Source organism: Camelus bactrianus, chromosome 15, assembly GCF_048773025.1.
Source record: "Camelus bactrianus isolate YW-2024 breed Bactrian camel chromosome 15, ASM4877302v1, whole genome shotgun sequence".
NCBI lineage: Eukaryota > Metazoa > Chordata > Mammalia > Artiodactyla > Camelidae > Camelus > Camelus bactrianus.
Window position 1 is genome coordinate 18,848,192 of NC_133553.1, and position 19,222 is coordinate 18,867,413.

The window sequence follows — 19,222 nt, forward strand, 5'->3', positions numbered from 1 at the left end:
TGTTTCATTGCTTGTCCAAGTGAGAAGCCGAAAGCCTCCTGTAACTCAGGATGGAGCTACTTGAGGGAGTCATGTGGCAACAGGAACAAAAACGCCTGTGATGAAATCTTCAGACAACAAAATTGAGGATACAAAATGTGTGTATACAATAGCTGTGAGAAAAAGAATAAGTTATAACAAATGATAAAGCAAAGAATCTGTATTGATGTTCATAAATTTTAAGAGTGGAAACATAATAACAGCAATAAAAATCTGACACTCAAAACCTGTTGATTGTAGACCAAGCGCTGTGCTGCACAGATACAAGTTTAATCCTCTCATCAGCTCTGTCAGTTAGGTCCTATCAGTAGCTCTCTTTTCTGTTGGCATCACTGAGGCACAGAGGAGGCGTTTACCCCGGGCTGGAGAGCTGGAAGTTAGGGGAAATGAGATTCAAAACCCGATGTGCGTCCCGGGCTCTCATTCTGGCCCCAGCACCACACTGTCTGGTACACGGGCGGGATGGGAGTTGCAGGTACCTGAGGGAGAAACACCACTCATAAAGCCATGGGGACAGCCTAGATGTCATCTGGCCGAGCCATAGTGACCCTGAGGTGAGAAGTCCAGGTGGTTTTGCTTGGCCACTGTTCATTGTGAGCCAGTACATGACAAATGTGCTCAAAGGTGAGCCATAGGTGATCTTAGGGAGGTACATAGTGCTGCTAAAAAAGGTAGTTGTCCCACTGTTGAGTTGTAACAGCAACATTTTAAGAGAAACCTCAACACATAAAAGCTGGAAACCTCGTTGTAGGAGGGACGTTGGAAGGACCCAGGCCGTCTTAGCTTGGGGAGGGTAGGAGAAGGCGAATCTGAAGGTTTTCCCTGGAATGAGGAAGTGAGACGGATTAGCTGGTTCCTCTCTCCAGGCAGTTTCACGAGAGCAGGTTTTGACTCAAATCTGAGGGAGAAGTTAGCTGGGGGAGCAGCCCCAGTGGTGAGCTGGTCATCGGAAGGCTTCCAGCAGAGAGTTGGTTGGTGGCCCACTGTCTCTAAGGAAGTTGCAGTGGGAGATGGAGATACGGTCTCTAAGACCTTGAGATGTCGTCCAGTGATAAGGCTCTGAGATTCCAGTTTTTTCTTCTCTGCTGGTTGAGAATAGTGATTGGAGTTTAGATGGCTAATTTGTGGAATCCCTGCAGCAGTGAGCAACATATTCGTCATGGAAGGACAGCTAATCTGAAGGGAGGCTAAGATTTGTGACTTAACATCCCAAGTATTAACACGAATCATACATGGTTTGTACATAATCCGATAAGATCACACGCAGTTAAATATGGTTAACGTGGTCATCATACTTTTTTGGTAGGGAATTTACGCTTATCTAAGCCAAGGCTTTTAACCTGGTGTGTTGGGTCCATGGACCAGCTTTTGGGGTCTGTGCATCCCAACAATTGTACAAAAAATTGTCTAAGGATACCTTTTCCTGAAGAGATAGTCCAAAACGTTTTTTAAATTTTTATTGGTGTCTGTGATAACCCGAAGATTAAAGAACCAGGGATCTAGCCAAACTCCCATGGTTTACAGGTGGGGATACCGTCACAGAGTTGGCTGTTTGCTTTACTTACCGTAAAACTTTGGCTACGTTATTCAGCAAGAATATCTGAACCTGTTTCCTCATCTGTAAAATCCTGCAGTTGTGGTGGAGATGAAAGCCTCTGTACGTTGTGTAAAATCCCCCCGCCATGAATGGCGGCTGTTGTGCACGGGGCTTTGAGACCGTTGATTTTCCAGGGGCTACCTGTCCCCGAGGCCCAGGAGTCCCTTCTCTCTCAGGCTGCTGTGGTCTCCCTGGAGGTGGGCTGGGGGTGTTTTCTGAGTGTCTGTAAGTGATGGGGATTACGTTCCTTGAGTACAGTGAGGTGAAAACAGGAGAAATACAAGGACCTACTTACAGTGAACACAGGGAACTGTGTTCAATTTCTTGCAATAACATATAATGAAAAAGAATCTGAAAAAAAAGTATGTACCTGTATAACTAAATTGCTTTACTGTACACCTGAAACTAACACTGTAAATCAACTGTACTTCAATAAAAAGTAAAATTTTAAAAAAAAGGGAAGAAGGCTGAAAGCAGTTTGCTGTGGCCAAGAACATACTCTGTAATGTAGCTAATCAAATCGCTTTGCCGACAGAGGGCATCTGTGTGATGGGATGTAAAGTTTCCAGAAGCGGGTGGTCCGCGTCCGGCAGGTGTAGACTACCCTCCCTGCTATGCGTGCCCGGCCCCTGGGGACTCCAGGCTCTCTGGAGGCCCTGCCACTTCTTCCACGGAGCCTCTGTCTCCTCTGACTTGGTCTTAGAGCCGCCCTGGGGTGAGAAGGAGCTCTTAGGATAAAGAGAGTTGGGTGAGGAAAGCACCTGGCAGCTCAGGTTTAATCTCATCCTCTCTCAGGTTCTGAAGGCAAATTCCTGTAAGATTCTCCTCCTCTGAGAAGTCTTTCCTGTCACCAGGCCCCAGGAGGTGCACTCTTTTCCTCGGTGGTGCTGTTTCTCCCTCCTGTCACGGATACCACGTGGATGGTTATTGCATGCTTTTATCTTTTTCTTGCTAAACTGTGTATTGGCAGGTGCCAAGCTTTGTTCATCTCTGTCCCCTCCAGTTTCACTTGTCTTAAATGCAAGTCTTATCCTGTCACTTTACAACCTTCTGGGGGGCCCTCCATTATCTGGGATGAAGTCCTTCCTCTGGCCCCTGCCTGCCTCTGTAGACACGTTGTCTGTGGACCCTCCCTGTGCTCTGGCCTTACAGGCACCCCAAATTTCTCCAGTGTTCCTGTCTCTGTGCTGTACTGATTGGTGTGCAAGCCCCTCGGACTTACTGGAAGCTGTTCCTTGGCGGCAGGGGCCCTGCTCCATGAGTCGTTGTGTTTATTCATTAGTGCTTGCTGCCCGGTGGGCTGTCACTGTGATTGGATTTTATCCCAGTGTCCAGGGAAGTTCTTGACTGACGAGGGTATCCAGGAAATACAGGATGGATAAGTAAAAGGTTTTCTGTACTCTGAGCCTGTAATGTAAAGGAACAGAAAGAACCAGCATAAACAATACGTCATCCGGGAGATGAGTCTCAATCCCTCAGCCCTGGCCTTCCCTCCAGGTGAACCACTGGAGCAGTAGGAGTTTTACAGGGAGGTAACTGGGGTGTGCTCAGCCTTTCACGCAGACTTCTAGCTGTCCTTCTGTCATTAATATGGGGCAGGATCAAAGAATATGAGGTGACCACTGACAGAGTTTTCACATTTTAATAGTCAACCCACACCTTGACCTTATTAGCTCCATTGCTGGCTGCCTGTGCCGGACATAACCAGCCCAGGTGCGTCCCGTGTTAACACCCATAAGGTCTGGCAGTCTTCCCGTGGTCAGACGGACGCCCAGCAAAGTCTGGATGGAAATGAGTTTTGCATGAAGTTTTGAAAGTAGGAGGAGCACAGAGTGCTGGAGAGAGTGGGGGAAACGGCAGGTGGTGAAGCCCAGGAGAGAGGCGTCTGTCCGCGTGCCTGGCCTGAGTGCTGGCCCGGGGGCTTGTGAAGTGGGGAGCGTGTTCTCATCAAACCCTCTCTGTTGGTAGGCGCTGTGTCTTGTCAGAGGCGATGCAGGCTCAGGTCAGGTCGCAGAGTCTGTCTCCGTCATGTCCACTTGTCCAGGAGAAGCCTGTACAGAGAACCGAGTAATCGAGCCCTTGTAGGTGACGTTTCCGATTTCTCTATTTTACTTATTCCTTATGTTGTTTTCTTATGAACTTAGTTTAGAACATTTCAAAAATTCAGAAAAGCAGTAGAACAAAGTCACAGCCCGGCCAGATCCCGCTCTTGGTTTGAGGTTGCCCGGGCTGCAGCCGCGGCCTGGCCAGTCAGAGCTGCCGCCTGGCCTCGGTCCTTACTCCCGCACAGTCTGTTCCGTCTCTGCAGATACCCCGTCGCAGAGGATACGGGGATGCACGGAAAGCACTGGCCTGCCCCTGGTCTGTCACCACGGTACCGAGCACCTGCTGTTTCACCGCCATGTTAGCGTTTTGATGTACTTTCAGCCTTTTCTCTACATTTTACTTTTTACAAAGTTGAGACTAAATATATAGTTCTGTGTCCTGCCTTTTTTAAAACCTGGCATTGTACCCTGAACATATTTCTCCATCATGATTTTAAGAGCTTACATAATATCCCATTTTGTAGAGATGATTGTCTTTAACCATTTCCATGTTGTTCAAGCTTAGTACATTTGCACTTTATCAATTGTTCTGCACACACAGCTCTGGTCACTTGATTATTCCCTTAGGGTACATTTCTAGAAGTGGGATTATTGGATGGCAGCCATGTTTTTTTTTTAAACTTTGAATGCAGATTACCGAATTGTGAACTGAAAGATTTTTATCTGGGATGACTAGAAATAAAGTTCTAAAAATGATTTTCTTCCATGCGGTGTTCACAGGGTAGAGATCCTGGTAAGCAGTGGGGATTATCTTTGACTCCAGGAAATTGCTTTCTCACGAGCTGTGTGTGTGGGTTAGATCTGAACCAGGTGACGCGTGGGGCCCGCAGCTCGAGGGGAAGTGGTGTCCTTTATGTTGAGCCGTGCAGATTATCCTGACATTAAAATTGTGCCTCACGTTTGAATATTAGTTACCACGTCATCTAGGGAGTGTCTTTGTAAAGCTGCCACTGCAGAGAACATATGTTCCTTCAAAGATGCACGTGCGACGGAGCTGTCCGTGTGGATGATTTACCTCCGCCTGACCCCCCGGTGGCCCGCCGTTGGAGGGTACCTGTCAGGGCGAGCGCCGTCAGGCTGCTCTGCTTCTCTCTGCTTGGGGCGCTTGGGGTGCTTGGGGTTCGGGTTCCCGGCGCGTGCTCTTGGCTGGAGGATTGTACATTCATGGGAGCCGAGGGCAGTGACTGTGTGATGAGCAAATGAGGAAATGCTTCCTTGCATGGCTGGAGGAACATGGGAGGACTGGGCCATCGGGAAGACTGAGTTCTAGTTCTAGAGCTGCTGAGAACTAGCTGTGTGTACTTGAGCAGGTCAGCACCCTCTCTGATCCTTTCAGGGTCCTTTGGACTGTAAAGACCCAGTAGTGGGCCTGGGTGGCCCCGGGGAGGGTAGGACAGTGAGGCCTGCGCTGCCCTGTGATGGCTTTGCATCGGGAGCTGGTGCAGGTAGGGGCTTGGACACTGAGCAAGTGTTCACAGCCTCTGAACACACAGGACTCCTTGCTGTCCCCCTGGGGTTGATACCTTCCTTCCTGGATCTCCTCTGTCTGGAAATTCCTGCCTGACCTTGGAGCCAAGCTCACGCATCCCCTTCCTGGCGTCTCTGAACCTTCAGCACCCAGCACATCGCAGGCCTCGTGCATGGGTTGGTGCATCAGTCCCTGGACGCTGGTCACCCTCATCTTTGTGTCCACTCCGGCACACCGTCCCACCCTGCTGCAGGGCTGGCAGTGAGGAGTGTATCTCCAGGTACGAGTGAAGGTGGGCAAAGGTGAACTGGCCCTGGGACCCTTCCTGTCCCTGGAAGGTCCGCGGGCCTCCCTGCGGTGCCATGGCCTGCTCAGTAGGAGTAGAGGGGCTGCCTTTTTTCCTTTTGGATCCAACAATTTTTGTGTGAACTATATGCACTCGGCCTTCTTCTTAATATTATTTATTTAGTTATTTATCTATCTATCTATCTTAATATGCTCATTATTTTTTTTAATTTTAATTTTTTAAAATTCAAGTACAGTCACTTACATTGTGTCAATTTCTGGTGTACCGCACAATGTCTCAGAGCTACAGTAATCCAAGCAGCGTGGTTTTGGCATAAAAACAGACGTCTCAGTCAATGAAACAGAATAGAGAGCTGAGAAATAAGCCCACAGACCTATTGTCAATTAATTTTCGACAAAGGAGGCAAGAATATACAATATCAGTCTTTTGAATGACAGAATCAAGTAAACTAAAAAGCACACAATAAAACCCAGCCCTTACGTCTAAACGTACTGTATGCAGGTGCTTACGTGCCTGCTTGGCTCCATGGTAGATTTTTCTGTGAGAGCCTCTCAAAGCCATCCCTTTGAGGGGATGGTGGGAAGCCCGACCCTTGTGTAGTGAGGGGTGGGAAACGGGAGGGCCACTGTGTTCGAGCTAGGAAGAGCGGGGTCTTGTCTGTGTTGGTCTCAGTGACTCAGAGGCTCGTTCTCCCAGGTTCCCCCCGCAGCACGGATTCTTGGATCTGGACCATTAATAAGAACCAGAGTTAACACTATATTTGAACAAGGGGGAGGTAGGGGAGCGAGCTCTTTTTAGAAGAACAGCTTTCACAGTTCTGTAAATAAAAGATGATAGACCCAGTTTGGGTTCTTTCCAGAAACTTTATTCCCAAGCCATTTATTTTAGGTTCCTGTTTTAAATTTAGTTTTGGCAAAAGGAAAATAAAGGCACTCAACTACTTTCTGCTCTTGAGAAGGAAAATCTCCAACTTGGGGTGATCTGGAGCAGTAGGTCAGTTAGCTAATGTGTGCTCTGGGGTGTTGGCTGTGCTTACAGTGGGCACCGTGCTAGGTGTTACAGGAGGACCTGGAGAGATGTTGGGCTGTAGGCATTGGCAAGAATTAAGCCCCCTGAACCCCACCTTATTCAGAAGACAATAAGGGATGATGGTCACCGCACCTTGTAGTGTCATTAGGTTAAATGGAACAGAAGGCTTGAAGGCCACCTAACAGACCTTTACTCAAAGCTGGTTCCCTCCCTCTTCCCTGGGGTGCTCGCCTTGGGCAGCAGTGAGGGTCCCTGCACATTGTGAAGGATACCACATGGCTCCCAGTGTGACTTTGGCTCCTGCATTCCTGTGTCTCTCCCCCAGTGGAGTGACATCATCACCAGACATCTGCTTGTGGCTGCCAGTCCCTTCCAAAACCACCCCGGGATCGCCCATGTCTTGACCACCAATTTTGAAATAGTTATAAAATAGCATGTGGTTTGAAGGGAACTGCCCTTTGCTGTTGACCATGTGTTCTAGAATTATAAGTAGAGTGAAATAGAAGGTGTAACTGATCAGCCTCTGAAATGGGATTTTGAAAATCTTAAACCCGAGTACTTTTGGTTTGGGCAAAGTAAGCTGTTTTGAGAATGAAATGCACGTGCATGTAGCAGAGCGAGAAGAGTGGGCTTTGGGATCAGACAGACGCGGGTTTGCACCCCTAGACCTGCCACTTTCTGAGGACAAGTTATTTGATCTCTTTGAGCCCCGGTTTCCCTTCAGCATTGTGAGCAGTAGTGCATGTCATACTTAAGTTGTTGTGAAGTCTAGAAAAATAGTAAGTAAGTCATTTGTGCTGAATACAGTTTACACCCGTGCCGCTGTGCTGGTGGGTGTGTGCTGAGTGTGGTTTAACTGGGCGGTTAGCCTTACGCCATTCTTTGAGTCCTGCCGTCACCTGGCGAGCATCGCACCGTGGGTCTCTGTCCTCCAGGAGGCTGAGCCCCAGCGAGAGTGAACATGTGTGTCACCAGGTCACACGTATTTCCTGGGAGGCATAGGCCTGGGACTCAGACCTTCTGAGGGCTCCCTGCTCTGCCACACCCTGTGTGTGTGTCTCTGTTTTAACTCTTTTGCTGAGCATAGTCTCAGAAATACATTTAGTGTGTCCAGAAATCTCAGGCTTTTTTTCTGAAACATTAGAAGATAATAATAGAAAAAAGGAAAAGGGCCTAAACGGTGAAATTAATGTTCTCTTGTGTTAGATCACACGGGAGCCCTAAGGCACCCAAGGGCCCCCGGAAGTTGCCCCGGAGGGCGAAGGGCCTGCTGGCAGGACGGGCAGACACACCGTTTATGGACCCTGGGGACCTGGTTCAGCACCAGGGCTGCCTTCGGCACATTGGCCCCCTGGGTACCCGGTGGTCAGGCCTGGCCCAGGCACCAGCAAAGCTGACAGTGACTTTACTTCCTTGGATAGGAACTTGGGGGACTGCAGAGGGCTCTTCAAGATCTGTATTTTGGTGAAAAGCTGCGGTGCTGAGGCTTTCTGTGGCCGCTCTGTGCCGTCCTCGCGATGGGAGCAGAATTCTGAAGAAGTGGGCAGCCTGAGAGGGCGTCTGTGACCCTGCCAGGTGGAGTTCACGTGCCGCCATGTTTGTACTTGGGGTCTGTGGCCGGCACAGTTGGTGGGGGCGGGGTGTCGGGACAGCAGAGTTATTTCTGTTCCTGGTGCGACTTGAGTCTTCTCCGATTTTTACTCTGTTCATGTGTTCGATTTTATTCACAAGTAAGCAGAACCCGGCAGGGGATGGGGCCCGGGAGTGGAGACCTTAACCTTGACTCTCGTTGCTGTTGCAGCCCACGTGGAGAACGAGGAGCAGTACACGCAAGCTCTGGAGAAGTTCGGGGGCAACTGCGTGTGCAGGGATGACCCGGATTTAGGAAGCGCCTTCCTGAAGTTCTCAGTGTTTACAAAGGAGCTGACAGCGCTTTTCAAAAACCTGGTAAGTGTCACGATTGTGTGCGGCTAGCGGGCAGCATGTGAAGTGCCTGCAGTTGCTTTAGTTGGGAGGGGAGCTCCCCGGAGGATAATTAAAGTGTGTTTGATAAATGAGGAATACATTTCATGGCTCAGAGGATACCTGAAGGAATTTTATTTTTTGTACACAGTAGGTCACCTTGGAATAAATTTTAGAGTGGTCATTTTTGCTCTAACAAGAATTTTTAAATTCGGCTCAGCATTTTAAAGGTGCACAGCTGAGGCACAAGATGAATAAATGCATTCATCTTAAGGGCTTCTGACTTCAGTTTTTAATAGTTTCTAAACTGTGGAGAATAGTCTTTTCTGGTAATTACAGTAGGCATTTAAACTTAAAATATTTAATAAATATGTTTCAGACCCTTTTCACACAGCAGGGTAACCTGTAATCAAAGCACAGAAGTTACCGTGAATATTTAAAGGCCTTTTATGCTCCCAAATGCAGTCTAAAAAAGTCTCCCTTTTTTTAAGCAAGTGGGAATATGGACTGAGTACGTCTGGCCTGCGGTAGGTGCTTGCCACATGGGGTGAATGGGGTTCTTTCGCGTACTTGGCTGCCCTGTGCCGTCCTTGTGGTGGGAGCAGAGTTCTGAAGAAGTGGGCAGCCTGAGAGGGCGTCTGTGACCCCGCTGGGTGGCTTCTTCCACAAGGGGAAGTACACTGGGGTAGTCCCAGGGTCTCTTTCCTGTTTTTCTCCCCCAGCTTCTCCCAAAGGTCAGGGACAACCAGACCAGGTCAAGAACTCAATAATGCTTTTGATGTGAGTCGCAAGCCAACAGTGTCTTTTTCATTTCTCCTGTCAGCAAGCTCATAACAAGTGAGCAAGTAGCTCATCGGTCTTGAAGGGGTGGTGATGGTGGGTTTGTAAGTCTGGCCTTAGAAGGGCAGGAATGAGGGAACGCCACGTATGAGTTAATAATAAGGAGGGGAAAGACCAGATCATTAAGGTTTTAGTCTCTCGCCCTGTCTTCACTTGTAAAATCTTTCAATTGGAAATGGTAAAATTACAAAGCCGTTGCTGTGCTGAAGTTTTTTCACTCGGGTTAATTTGTAATCTCTGGGGGCTTTTATCGAGTTTGTCGCTCGTTTATTTCTGCCCCAAACAGGCTGACAGCACGCAGACGGGACAGTGGAGCCCAGCCCCCTCTCCAGCCCCGCTCCCCAGACCCTGGCTGACATGCTTGTTAGGGTCTCACCATTGAGTCACAGTGGGGCTTTTTTTTTTTTTTTTTTTTTTTGACTGGAGAAACTGCATGGTCCCAGGGAAGAGCTCTATAGATGCTGACAAGTGGGGGGTCTTCAAGTGAAAAACCAGCCTGCCGCCTAATCTCCCAGCCCCTCGGCGGATAAGCCCCTTCCACACTCATGAGCCGCCAGCCAGCTGCTTAGTGCCTCCGTCTTAAATATGAATGAACGGCCTCCAGAATGAAAGAGACCAAAATAAACAGGGGAAAGAATTTGGAGGACACAGACAATGCAATGAGCAGAAGAAGACTTGAAAGACGCTCTGTTGAATTCCTCAGACAGGTCCGGGGGGAGAGTGGGTACAGCTTGTTGTTAAAGAAAGGGGGAGACAATTAAAGTAAGAAAGTATCAAACTGAAAGTCCTGTGAGAAGAGCTGGAGTGAAAAATGTCTCAGAAAATAGATCAAAAGGCCCAAAAAAGACAAAAAAGTAGGAAATAGATAAAAGATGAGTCAGGGATTAATCCTCAAGGTCCAGCATCCAACTGACTGGCGCTTCAGAAAGAGAATAGAAGACAGAGGAGGGTGCCGGGAAGGCAGCAGTACAAAAGTGGTTCCTGAGACTGAAGGATTCTGATCTGCAGATGGAAGGCCCAGGCCAGTAAGGGGAAAGGACCTGCCTCTGCTCTAAGGCATCTCCGTGTGAAATTGCAAAAGATCCTAAATGCTTTCAGAAAGCACACCGAGGGTGGAGCTGCACGATGGTGTTGCCCTCTTGACAGTGACCCTGGAAGCTTGGAGGCCTGGAGCGCTGACACTAAAAAATCCTGAGGGACGTAATTCTGACTTGGAGTTAGACCCCAACCTGAGCATAAAAGGAGAATTAGAGATGTTTCAGACGTGCAGGTCTCAAAAAATTTAGCTCCCAAGTGTCATTTCTCTGAATTGCCTAAAGGCTGTGCCTTAGCAGCATGAAGAGAGAAGCCAAGAAAGAGGAAGATGTGTGAGTCAGGAAACAGGATCCAGCCAGAAGGATGCAGTGAAAGGGGTCTGAGAGGATGGCGGAGAGAAGCCCTGGCCGGGCGACCAAGCAGCTGGCCCGCAGACCATCCGGGGTCTGTCCTGCACCTCCAGCGGCTCAGAGCTCCATTCGGCTCATCTCCCCCCGGCTTTTCTCGGCTGCGAAGTGGAGATGATAACGCGGGGCTGGCTTCGTCTGTAGAATGTAGCTAGTTGCTTTTACACATCTCAACTCATTTAACCCTCATAGCAACCCCATACGCCAGCTTCTGAACACGCGCCCCAGGGTGTGGCATCCGCGTCTCTCCACGTGGTGGGATCCTACATAAAATCAGTTGTACTCAGTTTTCACATGAGCGACTGCACAGTTAGACAAAAGTGGCCCCTTCATTTCTTAATTTTCTGCAAAACTAAAAGGGCAGGGCTTGGACATTGTGACGGGTGCATTGCCCACCACCCTACCCCCCCCCCCCACAGCTTTGCCACTTTGAGCACATCAGATATCCCCTGCAGGCCGAGTCCCCACCCTTCTCCCCCCTCCGCCCCCAGTGAGCAGGTCATCCATGGCCTTCACTTCCTGAGCACCGTCAGTGCCCTGAGCTCCGGGCAGGTGTCAGGTGTGTACTGGGTCTTCCTCATTCACTTAGTCCTCTTAACAGCTGCATGAGATCACCTGTGTTACCTTCCTCTTACGGGGGGCCCGAAGCCAGCAAGGGACAGGGGTGGCAGTCAAATCTAGATCTTAAAACTCAAAACCCGTACTCTTTCCGTTGCGATTATTTAAAGGAATTAAGGTCAACTCCATGGGGGGGGGGGAGAAAACAGCAGCAGGGAAGGCAGTGCAGGGAAAATGCAGGATAAAGAGGAACGCACAGGGGCCGCAACACTGCAGCCACGAGGCAGCCGGATGCCTCGGTTTCATCTTAGAGCAGAGATGGGAAATCCCTCCCCGCCTCGCCGGGCCAGCGTCAGGATAACAGAGATACGCTGGACAGGTGGCTTGTAAATTAGAAACCCGGCCCACAGGTGACATTGCAGTGTCGTTAAGTTAACTTCTTACAGTCTGGACCAACTAGCTTTCAGTCCACGTGCATGACTGCAGTTACAGCTTTTACTTTATGGAGAGGGGATTTTTGATCCTGTTTCCCAGCAAAGATCCAAGAGAGAGGGAGAATGTGTCTGACTTGTGCCCACGTTAGCACTCAGCAGGCCCGGCTTCTCAGGCCTGTGCTGCTATTGAAGCTACACCCGTAAGGAACGCTGCGGGGCTGCGTCTAAGATGCTGTCACTGAGAATGAGCTGATTATAGGAGAATTCTCCTTTTTTGGTATTTTGTATACCATTCTTACTCCTATTTTTGGTCACATCTGTCCTATCTCTTATTTTTAAAGCCTTGCTTTTGCTTTCCCTGAGGCGTTCAAAAAGCATTTCAGTTCTGCATGGCCAAGATTCTCAATTCTACCTCTTGTCCAGAAAGAATAATAATTACTGCCTACCTACTCTTCATCATGGAAAAATGTTTCTAAAGCAGTTGGAACATCTCCAAAGAAAGGCCAACTTAATATAAAGTGAGATTTTGTTACTAATGGGTGAGATTCTCAACTTCAGAGAGTCTGAGTTCTCTCTGTAGTCATGCAGGATAAAGGGAAAAATAAGGCAGCTACAGAAACGTAACATGTGAAATTAAGCTGGTTATCGAGTCAGCCTGGTCTCGCAGCTTCTATTCCTCTTACCAGATGGCTGTGAGGATCCTGGAAAGATTTAGTGAATGGCTGCATTAAGGTCAGTTACAGCTCTGTAGCCTCTGTCTCTGGTTTCAGAGGATTCCTCCTGAAATATGCATTGTCAGTCACAGACCCAGCTCCAGGTGAGAGCGGGGACCAGCGGGTGCTGAGCCCAGGGCGGAGTCCTAGTGTGAGAGCCGAGCGCGCCCCTGGGGCTGAGGGATGTGTCACTCGCTCATTTGGAAGGAGAAACCTGAAAGTCCTACTGACCAACGTGCACATAAGTCCTGGATTTTTTTTTTTTTTAACACAAATGATTGGAGGTAGAAGACTCATAGCCACAGAACGAAGAGCTGTAAGCTTCTGAATGGCTTTGTTCATGTGATGTGCGCGGCGCCTGGCGGAGAGGCATCCCCACCGCTGCGTTGGTAATAGGGCGGCAGGGCTCTTCCCAGCACCGCCGGCCCACACGAGCTGGTTCTCCACGTTAATAAAACTTATCTCATTGCTTAACACAGAGCTCTGCCTACCAGCGGGCCTCACCTCAGTACTCCCGCAAACTCCCTTCTCTTTTAACTTCGTTTTTGGGGGAATGTTCTGCACTTTAAAATGTCTTACATTCTTTTTTATTCAACAGGGGGACTGATCATAATTTCTTTTTGGGAGGAAGACTTACATCGGTTTACCCATAAATTAAGGAACTGTGCAGGAATTGAGAGAAACCCCCAGGGCCTGCTATCTGCCGTGTGGGACTGTCTGCCCCTAGATTGGTGCCAGACTCTCCGCCTTCCATTTTCGACATCTGCCCTTTGGTATTCTGACACTCTTTTCCCTGCTAACTGCTGGATTTGACCACCCTTGGTGCCTTTTTCCGCAGCACTGTGAGCTGGAAAACGCAATGACCAGTTTGTTAGGCTTGTATGCAGAGGAGGCGTCTGTGAGCTTTGAGTGAGGAGGGCTTGAGTGCTGGGCTTCCCTTGGGGAATAGAGTTTGTGGATGGACCTCATGACAGTTAATTTGGACACTAGAAACCTCTGCACCAATGATTTCACCTGGCCTGATACACAGATGGAAGTTCTTTGAGACTCCAGACTTCAGCACTGCAGGCTGCTTCCTACACTCACAGATCACTAGCCAGAATGAAAGCGTCTCCTCAGTTTGACCAAAACAACAAAAGCAGTAAGGCTGACGTCAGAGCCCTGGGTTCTGGTTGTGGCACGGCCACTACTGTGTGTAAATTATACTTTGATACTTTTTTTTTTTTTTTTGGAAAGGCAGTGCCACCTCATTGTAGCCCCAATAGCTCACTGACTCCTTGAGTCAGAGAAGGTGGGAAAAGCCAGGGATGAGTGGGCAGCCCAGCTGAGAAAGTGACTGACAGCCTGCTGGGGGCACTGGCTCTGTCACTATCCAGGCAGTGAGCACTAATTTCTCCACTTTTATTAGCATGCTGTGGGTACCGTGAGGGCCGCTGTAGAAATGCCACAGCACAGAGGGTGTAGCCCCGGGAGATGGGCAGTGACTCCCACGGCTGTGGTGCTTGGGTCCCTGGGGGGAGGTGGGGCAGGGGGCTCTAGGGCTCTCACGAGGTCCGTCTGCCCACAGGCACGTTGCGGAGTTTATGAACACATTCCTTGCACTTTAATGACTTCTCATGTGCGTGGAGGACATGCTGTTAGAAGACAGTCATTTGAAGCGTTCATGAACTCGGATGAGGGTTTCATTTCTTCAGTCATCACGTATTCTCTCAACTGCTGGCTGTTAAAACGACAACTGCCACGATGTAGGAGGCCTCAAACTTTAAAAAAAATCCTTTGCCAAACCTAAAGGATAACATGCGGACAGGCTGGAGCAGAGGATGTGAAGGAAGGCGGAGGGTCAGCAGCACCCAGGCAGCAGAGGAGCAGGAAGAGAAGCCCTGATGAGTGACTCTTGGCTTCGGTGACCAGGAGGCCACCATGACTTTCCCCTGACTCTGCTGCAGGAGCCAGAGGAGAGACGGCAGGTGCTCATTGCTCTTGGGGGAGGTTGATAATGGAAGAGGAAAGTGAGAAAGGGAAGGTTTTTATGATAGGAGGGACTAAACAAAACAAAAAAACTAAAAAAAAAACCCCAAAGTGAAACAAACAAACAAACAAAAGAGACAGACAAACAAAAAAAAAAGCCTGTTTCTAGGCTCCAGGGGAAGAAGCTGGTGGCTGGAAGAGGTGATGTCTGGGAAGAGAGGGGGCTGTGAGCTGTGGAGGTTCTGCATCCTGTTTTGTCGGTCATGGGCTCGGCCAAGACAAGTCCGTGCCTCTCTGGGACCTGGAGATAAGTTCTCGATCCAGTTTCTTCATGTGCATTCCCCTTCGGGAATTTCCACTGTGTATTAGTCATTGCTTAAAATCTCTTAACTTGACAAACTGCGTCAATACCTGTTTATTACAGATTCTAGCTTACAAAGCACCAGGACAGTTTATGTCATTTGCACCCCCAGGAGCCTCGTCTAGCCCTCACAGTCCTTGCCTTGCCCTCAGGTGGAGTCCCTGGGGATTCTTAGAAATGCAGACTCCCAGGTCCTTGTCCCCTGGGCCTGCTGAACCAGAATCTCCATTTCCGCAGGGTGTGAGTCAGCACCGTCAGTCTGAGAAGCATTGCCCCAGAGCTGAGGTTCTCAAAGTGCGGTCCCTGGGCCGGCCGCACCAGCAGCACCTGGACCTTGTTGGGGAAGTCGGGGCCCGCCCATACCTGCTGAGTCGTGGTCCTCAAGTTCAGCGCAGCTGCAGCAGCACCTGGAGGGTTGCTAGAACACTCCCTGTTGGGCGAGTAAATTCCCCGGTGATGCTGACCTGGATGGTCGGGAACCAGCTGCCCTAGAGGACAGCCGGGTAAACTGCTTCCAGTTCCTCCCTTGAGATTGCGGCCAGGGCACCAAGGCCTCGAGGAGGCTGGCCAAGCGTCTTCCAACCTCGGGTTCTGGGAGGTAGTCAGTTTGAAAAGGTGCTTTCATTTTTGGTGGGTGGCTTGAACATTTTAACATCACTTGTGGGTTTTTGAAGAAGTTATGGGTTACATGAGCCCTGGGTTCTTCTGTGCTGCCCTCTGCCTCTCGGAGTTGGCCATACACGGGTTCTCCGCACAGCTGTGGCAGGCTGCGGTGTGTGGTTTCCTCATCTTCTCTCTGGTGGAAAAGGGAAAGGGTCGCTCTATTCTCTCCACTTAGAACCTGGCAGATCAAAGCAGCACGACTGCCAGTGACGCAGCGTTAAAGGCAGAAACCAGGTCAGCTGTTTCCCCTCTTTCTTCTGGTGTGAAACTTGCCAGGTTTTTGGCAGCTGGCTGGCTTTGATCTTGCAGTTTGTGTTAAACACTGGAGCTCGGCGTGGGCTCCTCCGTCTCATTTTTAACTAAACAACCCTTCAGAGCAAGAACTGCTGCCCAAGAACCCGGCCTGGGAGCAGGTGTTCACGAGGACCCTGTGTGAGGCAGTGAGCAAGGCCGTGTGTGTGTGCATGCCTTAGACCTTGGGCGTGCTGTCACCAGCCCCTGGAAGAAGTCACCAAGAGTGAAGTGACCTAGATGGTTTCCCTTTGTAAAGTTTCCTCATACGTCTCTGACGAACTGCTTTGTGTGGCGGGAATAGAAGGAAATTCTTGACGCAGACAGCATCTGGGGGAGACCTGCCTTGCTCCGACTAGGGGGTGCGGGTGTATGACTGACCACTGCCCTCCTTGAAGGCCAGTCGTCTCTGGCAGCGGGGCGACAGAAAGCGCTCTGGCTTCACTCTCAGCTCAGCTCTGCTGCCACTTCGTTGTGGGATTTGGGGGCAAGGTGGGTGGCTCCACTCTCTCTCTCCGTTTCTGTAAAACAGGGATAATACCTGCTTCTCAGAGCAGTTGTAAGGCTCACATGCAATTACGTGGCCCTGTGCCAGTTGGTGATTTATTCAGTCCACATTTTCTAGGACCTTCTGCTTCTCCAAAAGATTTTCTGTCTGGATATTTATTCTTTCAGATAAGCTGCCTTTGGAAGGAACATAGAAAACTGTGCTTTGAACCTGCTGGGCGCGCGCCTGCCTCAGGGCCTTTGTGTTAGGAGTTCCCTCTGCCAGGAATGTCCCTCCACCAGGTTTTCACGGGGCTCATGGCCTCGTGGCCTCGCTTCCAACGAACTCTCCATGTCATCTTCTAAAAAGGCCTTCCTGATCACCATTTGAGAGTCCATCCCACAAGTCATCAGAGCAGCTTTATTTGTAAGGTTTGTAGTAGCCCCCAAGTTGGGAACCACTGGGAAGCCAGTCAGCAGGTGTCTGGATAAGCCAGACAGCGGAATCCTGTTCAGAAGGGAAAAGGAATGAGCCATCAATGCAACAACATGGATGGATCTCAAAGTAGGTATGAAGGAAGCAGGCAGAAAGGAATGCATGCCGTGTGATTCCACGTATAGCAAGTCCTAGAAAATGAGGATTATTCTGTGGTGGCGGAAACAGATGGTTGCCTGGGGCAGAGTGAGGAGCTGGGAAATAGGGATTGGAAAAGGACGCAAAGAAACTTCTGGGGGTGATGGATACGTTCACTGGCTAGATCCTGGCGATGGTTTCGTGGACTGTGTATACATCATAACTTATCAAATGGTGAACTTTAAGTTGTATATCAGTTATACCTTAAAGCTGCTTAATATTTTTTTTTAATCTGTTGGTCCAAACCATTGCTGTCCCACCAGAACTTTGTGCAGTGATGGAAGTGGTACATCTGCTGTATCTAGTATAAGAAGCAGCTACCACACGTGGCTACCGAGCCCTTAAAATATGGCTGAGAAACTCCGTTTTAAACTTGATTTAATTTTTAACCCATTTAAACTTGAGTGGGCACAGGTAGCTAGCATCTGTCTCGCTGGACCATGCAGGTGGAAAGCCTTACTGGCTACCATAGCAGCCCTGCAAAACCACCCACGCACACTCCTGGGTCCCAGGCTCCAGCTGCTGGAGACAAAGCTTCCGGCAGGTGACAGCTGTTTCCTGGGTACTTATCCTTGCTAATGCTGAAGCCTCTGCTAAGAGTGCCCTTAATTAAAGCAATGAGGTCCGAGGTCCTTTTGCAGCTCTCCGCCCTCTGACAAGGAGGTGCTGCTGGGGCTGTGCTGGTGTGACCAGGTGGTTTGCCCTTTTTTGAAGTCTTTATTTAACCCGTTTAACCCTGTGATTGAGCAGCATTTGCTCAAGTTAAAAAGAAGAGAAACTCAGCAGATCTCAGTGTTGTCTTTTCTCAAGTTTCTCATGAATTAGGCATTTTAAAATAAACTTAAGTGACACGGGTACGTTTCAGGTAAGGCTCTTTGGCCATGCTTTATATGTGGTCTTTTAAGGAAAAGCTGTCCCCAGAGAGAGTTGGACACTGTTAAGAGCTTTTGAGGAGAGCCCTGGGAAGACCTGTTCTTTTCCAGACTCGCGAGCCTGGAGCTAGGATTCTGCCCAGCGACTTTTCTGTTTTGAGTCTCTCTTCTCTGCTGTTCCTTAAAGACAGAGCCCTATGATGCGGGAATCCTGTCTAGTTCAGACTTCTGGACTGATCCCCAGGGCAGAGCCGGTGTACTCAGGACCAAAGTCAAGAAGGCAGCACTGGGGTTCCCAGGGATCAGGCTGGATCCAGGGTGGAGCTCTGGCTGGATCAGCAGCTGCTGATAACCAGTTACCGTGCCCCTGTGGGCAGGGAAGTGTTGAGGGGAAGATGGGAAAGATTTTTGAGAGTATGGAGGTAGCAAAGCTAGAATCCAGGAATTTTAAGACCGGAAAAAAAAAAAATTAGAAAGAACAACGTGGAAAGCTGGCCGTTGTCCTACTGCATCCCCCTACCCCCCCTACCCCTCCTTGTCCATCTTTGCTGGTCAGCGGTAACATTAGCACAACGAGGCTGTTCTGACCTCTGATAGCCCTGTCTGCCGCCTGCCGACTGAATCATTCTGCTTGTCCTCCCGGGATCATAGACGTTTGACTATTACTGACTCTTGTCAGCCTTATCCATGTGAACCCGGGAAACGCGAAGACAGAGAAGGGAGGGTTGTTACTTTCAGGACTGCCTATTTGCTATTGGTATTAGATTCATACTTAATAGCAGTGATTAAGATTAATTATTTGTATTCACATCGTGCTTAGTTTTGGAAGGCCATTTTACTTAATTTACTTGTTTAAAGTCAATCAGAGCATAAGAGAAAGCCCAGTGCTTGCTTGGTGCTCAGGAAAATACCCTGGCTGGGTTACCCAGAGGTAATTTAATTCGTCCCTAGATCAGGACAATTTCATTACTCATGACCTGAGGCTGGGGTGCTGAGCACGAGCATGTGCAGGAATCTTTGGCTTGGTTTTCACCTCTTGTGGCCAGAACAGAGATGGTTCACTCAGCTGTGGGCCGAGGCTGCTGGGCGCCCCAGTGCAGTCAGAGGGAGGTCCAGAGCCCATCTTTCCCGCTGAAGGGCGCGTTCGCCGAGACAGCGCATCTGGGCTCCGGCGCCCGGTTCAGGGCCCAGGCGGAGACCAGGGCCAGTCATTTCCTGGATGCTCACCCTGAGTCAGCGTGGTCGTGTGCTGTGCTGATTACTGTGCAGGACCAGAGCAGGCCAGTGCAGAGGGCGGGCAGAGGCTGGTGCCCGAGCGTGGGAGCTTAATTAGCAAACCCACTGATGGTGATTCTGTGTATGTTCGCAACAGTTTCTTCAAAAAAAAAAAAAACCACAACCAAAAAACCAGCTTTATGAGGTATACTTTATGTATCATAAAATTCACCCATTT

The 19,222-nt window shown here is 49.4% G+C and overlaps 1 protein-coding gene across 4 annotated transcripts in view; it reads left to right on the forward strand.

Annotated features, from left to right (window-relative positions):
- Positions 1-19,222, forward strand: part of ASAP2 (ArfGAP with SH3 domain, ankyrin repeat and PH domain 2) — a 148,608-nt gene that overhangs the window by 55,546 nt on the left and 73,840 nt on the right. For all 4 annotated transcript variants that reach the window (XM_074341634.1, XM_074341632.1, XM_074341631.1 and 1 more), the window contains exon 3: positions 8,347-8,492. In XM_074341634.1, coding sequence (XP_074197735.1) covers positions 8,347-8,492 — 146 coding nt within the window. The remainder of the gene's footprint in view (positions 1-8,346; positions 8,493-19,222) is intronic.